This window comes from Colias croceus, chromosome 11 (assembly GCF_905220415.1).
Source record: "Colias croceus chromosome 11, ilColCroc2.1".
Classification (NCBI taxonomy): Eukaryota; Metazoa; Arthropoda; class Insecta; order Lepidoptera; family Pieridae; genus Colias; species Colias croceus.
The window spans coordinates 10,045,314-10,063,457 of record NC_059547.1 but is presented as its reverse complement, the minus strand read 5'-3'; the positions used below and the strand labels follow the sequence as shown (position 1 = coordinate 10,063,457).

At 31.0% G+C, this 18,144-nt stretch overlaps 1 protein-coding gene across 1 annotated transcript in view; it reads left to right on the top strand.

The window, feature by feature from the left end:
• The first annotated feature begins 8,006 nt into the window (after window positions 1-8,006).
• Window positions 8,007-18,144, top strand: part of LOC123695290 (probable chitinase 10) — a 90,962-nt gene continuing 80,824 nt past the window's right edge. Inside the window, exon 1 of the mRNA XM_045641082.1 lies at window positions 8,007-8,205. Within this exon, the coding sequence (XP_045497038.1) occupies window positions 8,203-8,205 (3 nt within the window). The 5' untranslated portion in view covers window positions 8,007-8,202. The remainder of the gene's footprint in view (window positions 8,206-18,144) is intronic.

Genomic DNA, 18,144 nt, shown 5'->3' with positions numbered 1-18,144 from the left:
ATTATACAATATTAGAAAATAAAATTAAATCTATTATAGATAAAAGTAAGATTACTAAAACTAAATTTCTAAATCTGCCCCGAAAAGACTGGATAAACAAAGCAATTTTAACAGAAATTAACGAAAGAAATTTATTATGGTCTCAACTAAAAAACAACCCTAACAAGTGTTGATAATTATTAAAAAAACAAAATACCCGACTGCACACTAAAAAAAGAGTAAAAATCCTATATTAATTACTCCCGTGATTGAAATGAATCTAATGATACCGCATACATATTTTTTTAAAGGGAAATTTAGAAAAAATATTATTATGTCTTTATCCCGTGGGACTTTTAGGATAAAATGTATCCTATGACACTCCCGTAATCAAGACAAATCTAACGATACCTCATACATCAAAATCCATCAAGCCGTTTAGGCTACAGGTGGTCACAAAGGAAAAGACATACATACATACTTACATACACTCGAAAAACATTACCCTCCTTCTTTGGCAGTCGGGTAAAAATAAAAACCTTCAAATAAAATTTAACACTCAAAAAATAAAGGTAAAAAAATTTATTCAAGACACAAAAGATTCTTACTATTACCAAGAATTTACAAGGAATATAAAAAAACCCAAGAAATTATGGACTTTAGTAATTATATTAGCTAATAACAAAACTGTAAAATGTACTTTACCTACTAAATTACTTATAAATTCTGAATATATTACCGAGCCAAATGAAATATGCCAGATATTTAATCAATATTTTTCTACAATAGGATCTCGTCTAGCAAATTTAATACCCCTACAATATCAAACCAACTCTTCCTCAACCTTACCTAAATCACCATCAAAAAAGTACGAATTATCCACTTTTGATCCCTGTACACCTAATGAAATTTTAAAAATTATAAATAACCTTAATTCAAACTGTAGTACAGGTCTTGATGGTATTACCACAAAAGCAATTAAATGCATTAAAGAAAAATTAAATCATACCTTAAGCGATTGTTTCAACCAAGCTATAAGTCAAGGACGTTTTCCGGATTCGTTGAAAATAGCGAAGGTAACTCCTATCTATAAGAGTGGTTCAAAATTTGAACCTGGTAACTATAGGCCAATTTCGGTGTTGCCAGTGTTGTCAAAAATATTAGAGAAAATTTTACACACGAGATTAGAAAAATATTTAGACTCATTTAATTTTATTTCAGTGCGTCAATACGGTTTTAAGCCAAAAAGTAACACTCTGTCAGCGACTATAGACCTGACTACTAAAATAAAACAGAACATTGACGCAAAAAATTTAGTTTTGGGAGTATTTATTGACCTACAAAAGGCCTTCGATACCGTTTCTCACGAACTTTTAATAAAGAAATTAGCATCCATTAACATTACTGGTAAAGCACTAGACATGCTGAAATCATATTTAAAAAATCGATCACAAATCGTTAAAATAGATAACTACAATAGCATTCCCTTACCAATTACGTGTGGCATACCACAAGGTTCGATTTTAGGCCCATTGCTTTTTTTAATTTATATTAATAATTTACAAGATTTAAAACTAAATGGTCATCTAACACTTTATGCGGATGACACCTGTCTGTTTTATTTTGGTCCCTCTATACATGACATGATAAAGCAAGCACAAAATGATTTAAATAAATTAAATAAATGGTTTCAATACAATCTACTAACAATAAATATATCTAAAACGTGTTATATTAAATTCAAAGCTCAGAACAAAATTATTCCACCACACGCTCCACTTAAAATTAATGGTGTTGTATTAGAACATAAAACCCACGAGAAATACCTAGGTTTGCGAATCGACAGCTCTCTAAAATGGAATTATCACATCGACCACCTAAAAAATAAATTATCAGCACTTCTTAGATCTCTGCGTAATATCACTTCTTGCATTCCTCATAAATTACGCCACACCATCTACAACACATTAGTCAAACCTCACCTAATGTATTTAATAGAAGTATGGGGTAGCGCTTACAAAAATAAATTAGCGCCACTACAAATTTTACAAAATAAAATTATTAAAACCATTTTTAAATATCCTTTTTTAACTTCTACAAATAAAATCTACGACGATACTAAAATAATGAATTTAAAACAATTATACTTTTATAATACGTGTATGTTCATCCACAAAGCGCTACATAAAAACATAAATACAAATATAATATTCTCAACATCAAATCGCCACTATCCTAATAGACGAGCTAGCTATCTTGCCCTCCCGAAGATCCGAACGAATTATGGAAGGCGAACGGCAACATACGAGGGAGCACGTTTCTATAACGGATTGCCAAGCAAATTAAAAAGTGTAAACTCATTCATTGTATTCAAAAAACAATTAGCGAAACACATCCTGGAAGACCACACGCTCAAACTTTGAATGCAATGAATGAGTACCTAACCTAAACTTATGTTTATAGTATGTAACTTACTCTAAATTTTTATCTAACGAATGATATTTTTTATAAATACCTATGTTTAAAATTTAAGTTTCTCATGTAAGTGACTTTATGTCTTAATGGGAATAAATGTCTTTAAACCTTATATATATATATATTGGGTTTACATGAGTTGGCAATATTTAATTAAACATAGGAGATACTACAGTACTCAAAAATTTAGTAACCTTAAGTATGTAATAAGAAAACAGCTTACATTTAAGCCCTTTATCTAACACAATTGTATCAATAGCACAGTCTAGCTACATTTGCGTCAATACGACAAGACCAATCTACCAAGACCCCCGCATTCCCTTCACGAACTCCACACAGTTCCAAATCCACCAAACAAAGAGGTAGCGCGGAGGTCAACGCTCCTGGTCGTACAGAACTACTTTCACTTAAGTCGGTAAATTTTGCAATCGACCTTAATTCAGCTTGCATGTAACTTTGGAACAATTATTTTACATCTCGTTTGTTAATTGATACGTTAATTTTGTAATGTATGAGTAAATATTTATAATTCACGTGTGCAAGGTTTCCAACCTTTAATTTTGGGAGTTTTTTTTTAGTGGTTCGTTGTTGGTAGAAGTGTATATTTGCATATTTTGGTGACTTGTATAATTTCTCCATTAAAAAGTGTTCTTGATATGTAAAGTTGATAGAATTTGTATTAGTTTTGGAAAACACGTTTGATTTGTGTAATATAGAAATACATAATATACCTACCTAGTTTTATTCATTGTTTAATTATCACGTCTTATTACTTCTAAAATTGCAAACTATCAACTTATGTACCTTATTATTTTACTAAACTCTTCATATAACTCTCAGATATTTTAGTATTAAAAAAAACTTGATAAGTCATGATTTGAACAAGATTTTTTACTCCACTGTGCCAAGAGTAGAGCGATTTTAACCGATGTTCCAAATAAACAGAGGAGGTTAGCTATTCGTAGCTATTTTTTTCGACTCTACGTATTGTAAACGGTTTGATGGACGTTGGCTTTATCTTTTATTTGAAAGTGACACTGAATAATTAAAGAAATGTAGTCATTTTATGATATAATATTTTGATATTTATCCATTTTTTTCAAAACCTAGGCATCTAGTACAGAATAGTATAAGACGCTTCCAATGAAAATATAGTAAATCTTGATTTGCTTAAAAATATAATAAGATCCTTAAAGTACTTCGAACCAGATTAATCTGCTCTCAGAATTGAATGCCATAATGTGAATGACATTAGTCAATCGTGACACTTTCATTATATCATTACCTCATTGCAAAATGACAGAGAAAGTTCTTTGATCGGAATGCTCGCGAAATTCTGTACATTAACTAATAATATGTAATACATAGTATTTTTAGAAATTATCCGAGCGTACAGAGGGAGTGTTATAACACTCCTTACACATACATAATACAGTCAAAAGATATGTCTTTTGATTGTGTAATGTATGTATACTATAGTATACAAATAGTATAGGTACTATACTATAGTATACATACATTACATAACATAATATGTATACTTTGAGTATGTAGTACATTGTTTTTAAAGCCATTTATTTATATGTAGTTTTAGAGTATGGCACGTCGATTAGTTATCTATTCTTGCAAGCAGTCCGCTCTGAATTTTTCCTTGGTACATAATATATAGCCCATAGCACTATAGGATCACATACATTTTTTAAAATCGATCCAGTAGTTCCTGAGATTAGCGCGTTCAAACAAACTCTTCAATGAAAAATGGGAACTAAATTATGTTAAAATCTGTGTGTCAGCTAATTACAATAGGTATAGTATTTATATTCATTAAACGAATCAAAATGCACGCGATGATTAAAAATAAGAAGTTATTTTAACAGTCTTTGTCGTATTATAATTCAGTGAAAGATCAACTAAACTCAAACTTAGTATGACTAAAATTTGGTAGCGTATGCGTGACCTATATTTCAAGTATTTGATTTGAAAAAATAAATTTACAGTAGACCTTCTTTACTAAATAAGAGTATGTGAAAAGGTTGGTTTATAATGTCAATAAGGTCTAATAAACTTTTTCAATGTAAAGGTTTGCGCCTAAAATACTTTTAGCATCAGATTCGCGGGAAATCTCCTGGGATATACCTAAGAAATGGGTTTGAACTTATAGTCCAGTATGTTTGACGTAATGCATTATCGTATGTATATTTTATTGTGAATGTGTAAAAAGTAGATATTAAGAATGACGATGTTATGTTTTAAGTGAAGAAAATAGTTAACTGCTAATTATTATTGTGATTTCGCCCACTTTAGATAAGATTTTGCAAGCAACCATAATATTTCTATTGCAAAAAAAAATTGCCTTAGTAACTCATTAGGTACTTATTAGTTATCTACCAGTAAAAACCATTAATACTGATCTAGCAGTTTTGGAGATTAGCATTGTGTGTATAATTATATTGTTTTCTGTTTTTATAATATTATTCATTTAGTTTTGTATGGAGTCTAAAAAAGCTACTCTTATCACATTTTTATAGATTTTCATTTAGGTTAATGTCATCTCTAGTTGTGATATTCATTATGACCAGGAAATATCGTTCTCCTTTCTCCTGCATAAAAAATAATTATCATATTTGTTGAATCACTGAGTGATTCACAATTCTACGAACTATAACTGACAATGGCGATGGTTTCTGAAATATCTTTGTATCTGTACTGTAAATAGAAAGTACTTAAGCTTGTAGCATTTTAAATGTTTACTTTCTACTATTATACGTACATTTAGACATACAGTAAGAAGTTATTATACACTACAATACATGACTTTTGAAATAACAAATAATATGGTAGATTCTAACATTGATCAGAATGAGTCAAAGTTAAATAATCTGTGTTTTGAAAGAAATTCAACAGTGTCTAGAGAGCAGAAAAATTCAAAAGATCAAATGGAGGGAAGTTTATTTCTGGGATTTTTAATTATAATATTTCAATTCACGTTAGGTTTTGATATATTTTGAGTGTTTTTTCCTTGTTTTTTCTATAAAGAGTTCAAATATAGAAATGGATTTTGTGAAAATAACCACCTTATCATATGATTAAAGGCAATTACAGGCAGTCTTAACAATATTTGTATAAATCGCTCCTTAAATAATTTAAAATGTTTTTCCTTTGGGTAAGAATCTGTTTAATAAAATACATAAGATGACTATAAGGAGGTCCTGGCTTACATTCTGATAATAATATCTATTATAGATATAATATCTTCTATATCGCCCATCTATGAATATATACCTATTTAAAGAAAATCAATGAAACAAAAACTAGATACATGTCTTTTCCAAGCCAAAGAATCGGGGCTTAATCTGAATATATAACAATACTCCTTAAGCAATATTTTTGTAATTAATTCATACTTACATTCATGTTAAAAACAATGTTAATTGGCCCTATATCTAGGAAATGGAAACTAATGAAGTGGGAACGAGATAGCATACTTACATCTATCTCGTTCGTGCGCAGTGACATTCGCAGGGTGAAAGGAACCACGTAAAAATGTTGGGTTTACTTAAATCTCAGATTATGTGTGTGGTTTTAATGATTTTGATACTAGATTTATATTATAATTTGCATTGGTGATTTATTAAAGGGATTTTTTGTTGTCTGTTAATAGTCTCTTGTATGATATTTTAAAAAACATTATTTAAGGAAGCTTTAATATTATTATGCGCTTAACTACTTATATTAAGCGTGTTGTTAATTATGTCTTAGTTGCTTATCAAAGATTTTTTTATAGAATTTCTTCACTGCAGATAAAACTCAAACAAATATTTATTCAATTAGACTTCTTCCAGAAGCACTTTTGAATCGTCATTACTTTTTTTAAATTTACCACCGATTTGGATACATCTGATAAATTAACATTTACAAAAACAACGATATACCTATTTATAGTGTTCAGTCGCTCAATTGCCTAGCCATTTTATTAAATAACGTTAAAAAGGCGATATTTATTATTATTTTATTATTTATTATTTTATGTAATTATGATTTTTTTATTATTATTGGTCTACAAAACTGGTTACAAATGTTTGTGACTTGTTCTATTAATTATGTACTATCATGCAGTTGATTAACCTTCTGGATGTAGACACAGCATGCAAATTTACAAATTTTTATTAGATACCTTATCTATGTATAACAATAATTATAATAACTATTTATGATCTTGAATCAAACAGTTTTTTACCGTTTCAATATCTTAATCACTACTCCAAGTAATGAAACGTAAAACAGCGAATCTCAATTAACTCATACATGAATTTCAAGTGTCGTTTGTAAGAATTTCCGCTTTTAATGAATAATTTAAATAGCTATGTTGTTACTCATTAGTCCATTTAACTGTTAGATCGTTAGATAAGATAATAAACTAATTGGTTTATCGTTCAATAATTATATTCTCTCTGTGACCGCTTTTGTTCATTAATCATGTCATTAAGGACTATTGAAATGATTAGTTAACAGCCAAAACTTCTGGATTATTTTATATTCAAAGAATTTCATACACAATTTTACATTTGTTTAAGAAAAGGCAAAATTTTGTGCGCCCTATGAAATTTTTGGACAACTGTTTTACAACATAAATCAAAAATGATGCAGAGTCGGTCGACTTTTATAATTGTGTTCATGGTATTCCATCCTCGTATTAATCTCTTCTATTTAAAAAATCGTCTTATATGTAATTTATTTCACGTTAATCAACTCTTTATTTTTTATGCTAGTTGGGTTTACTCTTTACGCCAGATATAGTAAATCTATTTGTGTACCTATTCACACCAAATATCCAAATACATACCAGTAAATACAATATTTGTAATAATTATTTCATCTTTTTATTGCTTATGTAATATCGGTGTATTAATAACTCAGCCCCCGGAATCACAGACACAATAGAAAATCTATTGTGTCGTGGTCGGATCGGTGATATATATTTTTTTATATAAATATACCTCATGACCAAAAGTTCTTCAAAAACATAAATATGTATAATAAATATTAGTTTTTTGTGCATTTTGTGTTTTAACTTTCTTAACTTAACTGTCAATTTTTGATAGAGCGAGAAGGGGTAGCTAATTATTAGACGCCTGTGCAGTGTGCAATATTTCTAATGATGTGTGATAATTTCAAACTGGCTCAGCAGAAGGCTTACATTCTGTTTGCTGGCAAACAAAATACTATGTGAAATTTTGGCGTTTGAAGTGTGCTTAGCTATTTCATGGTAGTTGCAAGTTGTAAGTTACGGTCTATTGACGAATAAATTTCTTCATTTTTGGCGTTATCAATCAAACTCGTTTTTTCATCAGCACGCATAGAAATTGAAAGTGTCTTCCATACAAACTTTGGTTGCCATAAAAAATTGCAATTAAAACATAATTAAAGCCCACATCGACCACTTTCATTTTTAACACGATCAATATTCAAGGCAAGTATCAAGACAGTTAGGTCCGCCGATCGGCGCATACGCACACCTCTTGAATCGGTAACGACGGGGCGAAACGGCGGACTTTCGGCCGTTTATTCAGTCCACGACCGTCTCTCTATCGTGACAGACGAACGGACAGACATGTTCATTATATAAAACGATAAACGAATACAATCTCCGTTCCGCGGAGTAGTGTAAAGTGTCCGTGATTAAACTATCGACTGTAATCGTGCGATTTTCTGTTTTGTGCGTTTGCTCGAGTGACTTTAACTCATATAATGGTAAGCTTTTCTTGAGTGAGCTTTATAGAATTAGTTTTATAATAATTAATGTTTTTAGTAGAAATTTATTGATCGATTTTATATTGAAATATGTTTTAGTGGATAGCCTTGGTCCGATCGATTTATTGGTAATAAATCTTGATAATTTTAAAGTCAATTTTTTACGTAATTATTATAACAACCTTGGAACGTTTTGGAGTCGCATAAATCGTTAAAAGTTGATCGGTTTTATTGAGTCCTTGATCAGTTATGGACTTGTTGATAGATAAATATGAATGGTTTTAAATTATACTAAAATCGTATAAGGTAAAATCGGTTTTATTCGAGCTTTGGTGCGAAAAGCTTTTGTAACATATGGATGCAATTTATGTTGTTATAATCAATATGAATTTATCTCGCTGCTAAAATTCAAGAAATCCTATCTTTTTCACGGAAATTCTTTATTAAAAATAATTAGTTTTCTATTGAGAAAAAGAATTACAGTCGCTCTGATAAGATTTTGAAACTGCCAGCGTAGCGTGGTATTGTTCGCGCTTTAGGTAGAGCTTGAATATATATTAACTTCTTTGTATTATTTTACTTCCTATATAATATAAGCGCTTCACCCCTGCTTTGCTTGGGTAGAAATACCTTTTGGGGATATGGTAACTTCCTGATGTCAGCTTAATTTCCATCTTTCTACGGGATCATAATATTTTCTCCGTGAAAAGTCGAACTGCTAAAATTGACATCTGGGTAGAGAATTTACTATAGTATGCCAAGAAACTGGGATCTAGAGCTAAATAATTCTTCTTACTTTCATACTTTTTAAACAAACGTGTCCTACAGAACAAATTTCATTCATTGAACTGATAATAATTTATATAAAAAAAGAACTTTAATTTAGTTTACTTGCATTTGTCCTAAGTTACACTTCTTTGCCCTGCGAAAGACCTATTTTATTATTCTTAAAATCAAACCTAGAACTATTTAACAAAAGATTGCTTTACAAAATCGTAGACTACGTTAATTATACCAAGGAAATAATCTAACTTCCTTTAATACATATCGATATACGTTCATTACGATCTACTATTAAAATCAACGCGTTTATGTCTTAAACAAGAGCACAGATATTACGTCGCCGTCATATGGTTGATTCTACTATTTGATTGAATGACTAGTGCCTTCATTAAATGACGACATTCAATGACTAGGCTGAACATGAGAAAAAAATTATTCACTTACACAAGATTCTGTAGATCAAGTGTTTTCTATAAGCTTGTGTAGTTTGTCGAAAATAATCTGTGAAAGCCGATATTGAGTTTACCCTATCACAGGGTAAAAATTTCCCAAATATTAGCGTACGTACATAAAGTGAAGTCCCATGTCCCCTAGTGGGGTAAGGGGCAGATTTATTTATTTATTTATTTATTCATCAATACATCTTTGACTTACAGTACAAAACATACCAAAACGCACAAAGATAACAATTATTACAAAGTCTGACTTAAAAATAAGGTACAATTAGAGACAAACGATACAATATTAACATTAAATAGGTCAACTTCAGATTTAGCACGTAAAAATTTATTTAACAAATTGAGTGCATGATGGGTGGGTGCACTCCAAGCGGCTCGCGTCCGTAGCAGGCTCTCCGCGAACAGCGGACGCGAGCGCCACTGCACGGAGCAGCTCGGTGCCCACACACCACAGGCCCCCAGTGCCACGGGATTGTCAATTTTGTTATTTAACAGCAGATAATAATGAACCATAAGTGCGCGCTCGCGTCGTAGTTCCAGTGTATCCATTCCAACCATCCCCGTAACATACAAGGATGGATATAAGTAGGGATAATATCCATACATCTTCCGGAAAAGGCATCTTGAGAATTTACGTTGAATTTTCTCAATCATTAACGTGTAAATTTATCATGTGGGCTCCACACGATAGCGTTATATTCGAGCTTACTACGTACAAATGCATAATAAAGGCTAATGATAACAGTTTTGTCATTAAAACGAGCAGTCTGCCTAAAAATAAATCCAAGGGCTTTATATGCATTCTGGCATAAATCAATTATGTGGTCATTAAAACTTAAGGTACGATCGAATAACACGCCTAAATCACGAATCGAATTCTCTCTAGCTACAATCTTATCCGAAACTTTATAGCCATAGAGATGTGGAGATTTACTCCGAGTAAAAGTCATTACTTTACATTTTGCCTCATTAAGATCTAAACGGTTCATTTTACTCCATTCGCAGACGCTATTTATATCGTTTTGTAATGCCTGACAATCCTCAATACTTCCTATAGCCAAATATAATTTAAGATCGTCGGCAAACATAAGACACTGGGAAGAACTAATAACATCTGGAAGATCGTTGATCATTACCAGAAATTGAGTAGGACCGAGGGTACTGCCTTGACTGATACCAGAATTGATGGCATATGGATCTGAACGATAACTACCAAGTTGTACAAATTGAAAACGATCCCGGAGGTAGTCTGCAAAATATTTTACCAGCCTGGGAGTGAAACCAATCATAGAAAATTTACGCAAAAGGACGTCATTATCTACGCGATCGAACGCTTTTTTAAAGTCAAAATAACTGACATCGATTTGTTTTTTACGATCTAAGTTTTTAGAAGCGTAGTCGACGAAATTAATCAAATTTGTTGACGTTGATCTACGGGCACGAAAACCGTGCTGACAATCCGATAATCGAGAACTTATTTGTTGTGAGACGTGATTATTTAAAATAATTTCTAGCAGTTTAGCAAAAGTAGATAGCACCGCGATAGGTCTATAGTTCTCAATGCTCACTTTGGAGCCACTCTTTGGAACCGGTGTAACACGCGAAGTTTTCCATATGGTAGGATACGTATCTGTTTGGAGAGACAAATTAAATATGTAGTGAAGAGGTTCGATAAAAATTGATATACAGTCTTTAATAATGAACGGCGGTATATTATCCGGACCTGCTGCCGAATGCGGTTTAAGGCGCCGAATTGCAAGCTTTATATCAGATTTTGAAATGTAATCTATAGAAATACGTGATGATGCGACGCCGGATACACGCGAAGCCTCCTTATAATCAAGTTTTGGTTTTTCATTTAAAAATACTGATTGAAAATATTTAGCGAATGCATTTGCGGCGTCAATACCACTTACTTTAACACCATCATAGTCATATTCGATACGCAACCTACTTGATGACCGCTGCTCCTTTACAAATGCCCAGAATTTCTTGGGATCGTCTTTAATGTTGGCTTCAATTTTTTTTATATGGTTCTGATAAGCCTGATTGATAAGTATTTTTACTTTACTTCTATAGTATTTAAACATTTCAAGGTTATACTGTAGACCAAACTGCTTATATTTTTTTAAATTAAAATATTTAATTTTTATATTAGTAATAACTTCCGTAGTGAACCACGTCGGATAAGTATATCGTGAACTATTCATAGAATGTCTCTTTTTTGGGACGCATTTATTGAAACAATTAAATAATTGTGTGTACAATCTATCTACGGCACTATTTACACTAGTACAGGAATAAACGTCATCCCAACGCAATGATTGTATGCATGCATATAATTCATTATAATCTGCTTTACGAAAATTCCATTCATTTAGTTTAATGCGAGACCGTACACATGAAATTTTTTTATTGTAAGTCCTTAAATATGCTAATTTCACCAACAAAGATGGAAGATAACTGTCAATGGGGACAAGTGGTGGTGTGTCACTACTTACCTGTAATTCCCTGCTTCTGGCATTACATAATACAAGGTCAAGAATTCCGCCCATCTTATTCGTAATAGTATTATACTGATGCAACTTACTGAAGGAAATCATATTATTATATTTGTAAATAACATTTTTTGAAGCTGAATTTAAGTTAAAATCGCCAAATATTACAATTTTATATGATGAGAAACGTGTACTTAATTCTTCTAATATTTTAAAAATATCATAATATATGTCATCCTTAGAACCAGGTGGTATATACAACACACATAATAACATTTTGATGCCATTGCGTTTTACCGTGGCTACTGCAATTTCGAGACTATCGGTACAACTACTTATGTAATTTTTAACACAAATATTTTTTATATCATAACAATTTCGAATAGCTAACAATACACCACCCCAACCTGAATCATTACACCGATCTTTACGCAATACAACATAATCGTTAGGAAACAACTCTGAGTCATACACACTACTATTTAAAAATGTTTCAGTTAAAGCATAAACATCGTATTGTTCACTTAATATAGAATTCTTACATACATCTAATTTTGAGCGCAAACCACGCACGTTTTGATAAAACATACAAATAGTTTTTAGTTTAGGGGTTTTGTGTCGTTTTACGGTTGCGAAATCCACTACGCCATGGCTTTATGTGCACATCCTCCGCCCAATGAATAGGCGACATATAAGTGTCCAAATTTTTTGTGGGAACTGTCAACTTAAAGGATGCATAGTCACCACGCGAATTCAATTGTTCCACCAAACATTTATCATTTGGGCAAATACATAACAAATGTTTTATAATTTGTTCGACTGTAGTACCTTTTTTTAAATAATAGATATGCAAGTAACTTTTACGTTCGGACGCCTCCAATGACGTCGAACCGGGCGCGGCCGTACCACGAGCTACATTTCTCGCTTCACGTCGAACTCGACGCCGCCTCACGTCGACCCATTCCGTTGTAGCCCCGACTCCGTTACGGTCGTCCGAACCATCGGCATCCACGAACGCGTCTTGCGAGTTCAGCGTGACTTGCGTAGCACACGTAGTAAGGGTGATCTCGCCGTCAGTGCCGCTCGGTGGGGACGGAGATGCGAGCGGCAATGTCTTCTTCCCTGCTCGCACCTTGGGCTTCGCGACGTTGATAGTCGTAAGCGCACGAAGACGAGCATCGCGAAGTGGCCGCAGCTTAGAGTTACCCTCTTCATCATCACACTTTTTATTTGGTGAACTCAAATGTACCGTCGGATCTCGCATTTGTTTACTTTCAACAAAATCTTTTATAATCAAATTCTGTTCTAGAATAAGCGTTTCTAGTGAAGTTACTTTATCTTGCAGATGTAACACAGTCTTATTCAACTCACGAATAACATTTTCCAAAGTTTTGTACGACATATTCACAGATTTTAATTTTTAAAGTAACAGCTGAGCGAATGCGTTTAACCCTTGCAAGCGCGCGGGGGGAATGATATGATGATTGAGATGCATTATACATCTGTTTTACTGATCGAATATTATACATATGTAGTTTATACATAGCAAGTAGGAAATAAAACAATTAAATAGACTTTAGGAAACTTTTATAAGCTTTTAATCAATTCTTTCGGATATCGGCCTAATATTCTTTGGACCCATTATTTTTAAGATTAGGTATCAGTTAAATCTAAATGGGCGGACACTAGACTGTATATCAAGTTTATGGCTACATTTCATTAGATGGTATTTCAGGAACTATTCGTAAAGAGTATAGGTATGTTACATTCATAGTGACCGGTAAAGTTTACAAATTACAGAGATGAAAGCCGACTAATAAATATAATTAACTTCCATGTTTGACATTAGTCGTATGTTTTTTGTCACTGGCTTCATCACGAAAACGCCTGAATTGATTTATATCAAACGTAACCTTGATGTAGTTTGTAACCTAAGTACCTAATACACAGGATTGATACATCCTGGACCGGTTCGGGTTACCAAGTTATCAGAAGGGTACGGATGTTAAGTTAAATTTCTATAACGTAATATAAAATCAATAATACATTCACTACAATTTCCTGATATTTTTTGTGAATAATTTCAAAGATTATTCCAACATCACTGGCACTAGAACGCTACAATGGATAAAAACACGGTTTCACTCAGAGAAAGTGGCTAACATAGAAATCGTCAGCGCACTGTATGTAAATATCGACTCTATCACTATAGAAATATGAACGCTTCTCGTGTGCACATTTTTCCGTAAATTAATGGCTATTTAATTATGTTTTATGGCCTTGCAGAGCTTTTCTTACGTGTTTTTTACTTTTTGTGTGAAAATAATGTAAATTGCTAGTGTTCGTGTTTCGCGAACATTATTAAAATCTAATAAAATCGGTTTCGATATTAAAATTGGCTAGTGACCTGCTCTTGCATATATTTTAGAGAAAAAATATAATTTTTAAAATTATCAAGTAAATTAAAATTAAGCTATTGATATGTTTTTGGTTGTAGGTATTTTCTATTGTCTATATCTATGCTTTAAAATAGTTACCTAAAACATATTATGTAGGTACATACATGTATCATCACTTAAGTGCTAATAATAATCAATTTAATAAAATATTGCATAGTTAATGATACTTATCTTAAATAGAGCAAAAAACTTGCTCTTTTTAACTCCGATACAGCTGATAAATCCCTAATAACTCAGAAGTATGGAAGTCTAGGGTATGTGTATTGTAAAGAAGTATTTATTTTGTTAACCATTTCTTATTAAAACTATTTTTGTATGAATGACTACTGAAACTACGTGAAGCGTGAAAAATATTCGCCAATTACAAGATAACACAGATTATAATTAAGTACATTATAATTTAATTGAATATACGTTAAAATATTATTAAAACATAATATAAGCTTATCTTTATTCATATTTAAAAGTACTTTACCGTACATAATATTATGTAAAGAAAATCGTTTTAAAAATGTCTTCCTATCGATAGCCGGTATAAATACCAAACTTCTTAAATACCAATTTACATAATAACAAGGCTATGTAACGAAAGTTACATAAGTATGTATCTAAACATAATATAAACATGTACCTTACAATACACAAATATTTCTTATATTGTGCTACGCTATGTATCTGTAAAACAACTTTACCGATTTTTATAAAATTTGCACTATTTTATAAGTTCAACTTATTTTCTTAAAAAGACATATAACATTATAACAATATCAATCAATTATTGGGATCGAATATTTATATTCTTTATAAAGAAAAATTCTCATTTACCTATAAAGTGCATTTGAAGTTTATAAAACTAAAAATTAAATTCGATATAAATCAACTTATTTTTAGTATAATTAAAGACTTAGAAATAATTGAGTCATATTATGTACCTACCTATTATATAACATACATAACTACAAAAGATAACCATCAATTTTAAACGCGGTTAAAAATAAACGTAAAAATCCATACTAATAGGTATTATAAATGCGAAAGTAACTCTGTCTGTCTGTTTGTTACTCAATCACGCCTTAACTACTGAACCAATTTGCATGAAATTTGGTATAGAGATATTCTGATACCCGAGAAAGGACATAGGCTACTTTTTACCCCGGGACATAGGGGGTTTATCCCGGAAATCCCACGGGAACGGGAACAATACGGGTTTTTCTTTGACTGCGCGGGCGACGCTTCGGGAGGAAAGCTAGTATATCATAAATTAAACATCGTTAATGATATAATTATAAAGTGAACTCATTCCAAACTTCAAATGGTGGAATTAAATTATTAAATCATAAGGTTGGAATTATGAAATTTCCGTTTTCTACCGGATAGTGTGACTTGAAATATAAGGTCGTTCGTAAAATTATTTTAGAACGCAAAAGGTCACAGATTATATCAAGAAAATTGTATAAAAAAAATGCATAGACACAACCTTGTTTTGTTTTTTTTACAATATATGATTTTAGCTATAATATGAGTGTATGGAAAATGTTGTTTTGTTGTTTTAATATCTTGCTTTATAGTATCAGTTTATTGTTTTATTGTTACTAACAATCTTTTTATTGAAGATCAAAATGAAAAGACCAAATTACTTATTATTATTAGGAATATTTAAAAGCTTGCATTTGGCTAAAATGGAAATTATTTTTATTTTAATATTATTAACATAGAGAAGTCAGTTACACATAAGTACCCATTTTAATATTGGCGTTATAAATTAACATTAGGTTATTAAATATATAAATATTCGAAATATCGAAAGTCAAAATTAAAAAAAAATGTGTGCGTGTACTAGTGTACACACGTAAGAAGTGAAACTTCATTAAGACCTTATTTTTCAAAAAATAATTTACTATATGCAACTTTACAGAAATAGGTACGTCGAATCACGCGTGGTATGGATAAGAAAAAGATGGCGCGTAACGGATAAATGTTACGCGTAACGAAAAAATGTTACACTAAATTTTTTTTCCAACCCCGATAAAGAAGTTTCATTTCAATTATTATATTTAAAAAAATATATATAAAACGTAACAGTAAAACATTGTTGTATGTTTTATAGTCGTTATTTTCTAGTAAGTGTTTTTTTAACATTAAGCTATGAATAATAATACGTTATTCTTAGAAACGAAAACTTGTCTGTGAGAGAATTCGCAATGTTTTTAGCGACATCCGTGTTTATATATTTTGGATATTATAATAATCGTGCATTTGTTTGTTTTACATATCGAAATCTATACCGCTTTGTATGATTATATAAATACAATAAATCTTTCTATTAGGACGTCATTTATACAACAGACTACATTTTCAGGTAATAGTTAATACTATAACTTTGATTAAATACCTTATAAATCCCACACAAAAATATTGCGAAAAAAAAAATTATTGGGATAATATAGAAATGCAAATAAAATAAAAAAAACACAAACACTGCGTTTTCAAAACGACGTAATTTTTTCAATCCGTAAAGTATAAACTATTTATATTATTATTATTTTCAGTGTCAATGTACCTACTGTGAACATGATTATCTAATATCTCGAGAAAAATTACCAAAATTAATGTTAATATGTAATTATTCCTTACGACGACTGATAACTTAATGAAACACTAATTTAGTTTTCTATTTAGAGAAATTCCACTTTCCCAATACCTAATAATAAATTAACGAAAGCTATTTAATTAATAAAAACTATAAAAATACCTCGAAATCCATTTTAATTATTTAAACCTGCGTGATATAATTTAACTTCCTAATTTAAACCGTTTAAATACCTAAATACATAATTATAAAATAAATAATTATGAAAGTATTTATCATAATGTATTAATTTTTTCTGGTCATTCCATTACATATAATAATGTTAAATCATAATTATTATAATTAACAAATAGTTCTTATATAATTATAATAAAAATCATTTCCGTTTATATTATATTTAAGCTAATAATTTATTTTAATACGTCGTTATACCTACGCTTAAATTTTTTAATGAACATATTAGTAACTCAAAAAATCAATGAATTGGAAAAAAACAAGTATTTACGTATTTTATTTATTTATTTTTCAATATTGGGAACCTAAATCGGACTTATTGTATACTAGAAACTAGAGTTATGCGTGGACAAACATACACTTATATTTGGCACACGTGTGACTCCTATATTATAAAACTGAAAAATAAAATACAAAAAATAAAATAAAAAACGCACCTCTTTTTAGAAGTCAGTCAAAAAGCATATTACGTTTTACAAACAAGCTCACAAAGTCTACAATAAAAACAGTTCTTAAGCTACATACATTACGACACTATTATGTAAACTCGTCGTAACGAACGAACCCGCGGGCGTTGCCCAAGCGAGCAATTCTAGGTGATAAGTGCTTATACGGCTTGCGGCAATCGCCATTTTTAAATTAAACTTATAATAAATCTTTTGTAACGTTTCCAATAGATGTAAGTGTGTCATTGAAAATACCATGACTTCTTGTAAATATTGTGTAGAGGTTATTTTTTATGAACAATAGGGAAGCGCTTGACCACGATCTTGCCTGCTTGTAAGATGTGGTCTCCGATAAACGCGCTTCCCTAGAAGGTACCTTACCTATTAAGAAATCGTTTTATTGCATTAAATATTATAATTACTAATATAAAAAGTATATCGCTTTGAAAAGTACACATAGGACTGTCTTGT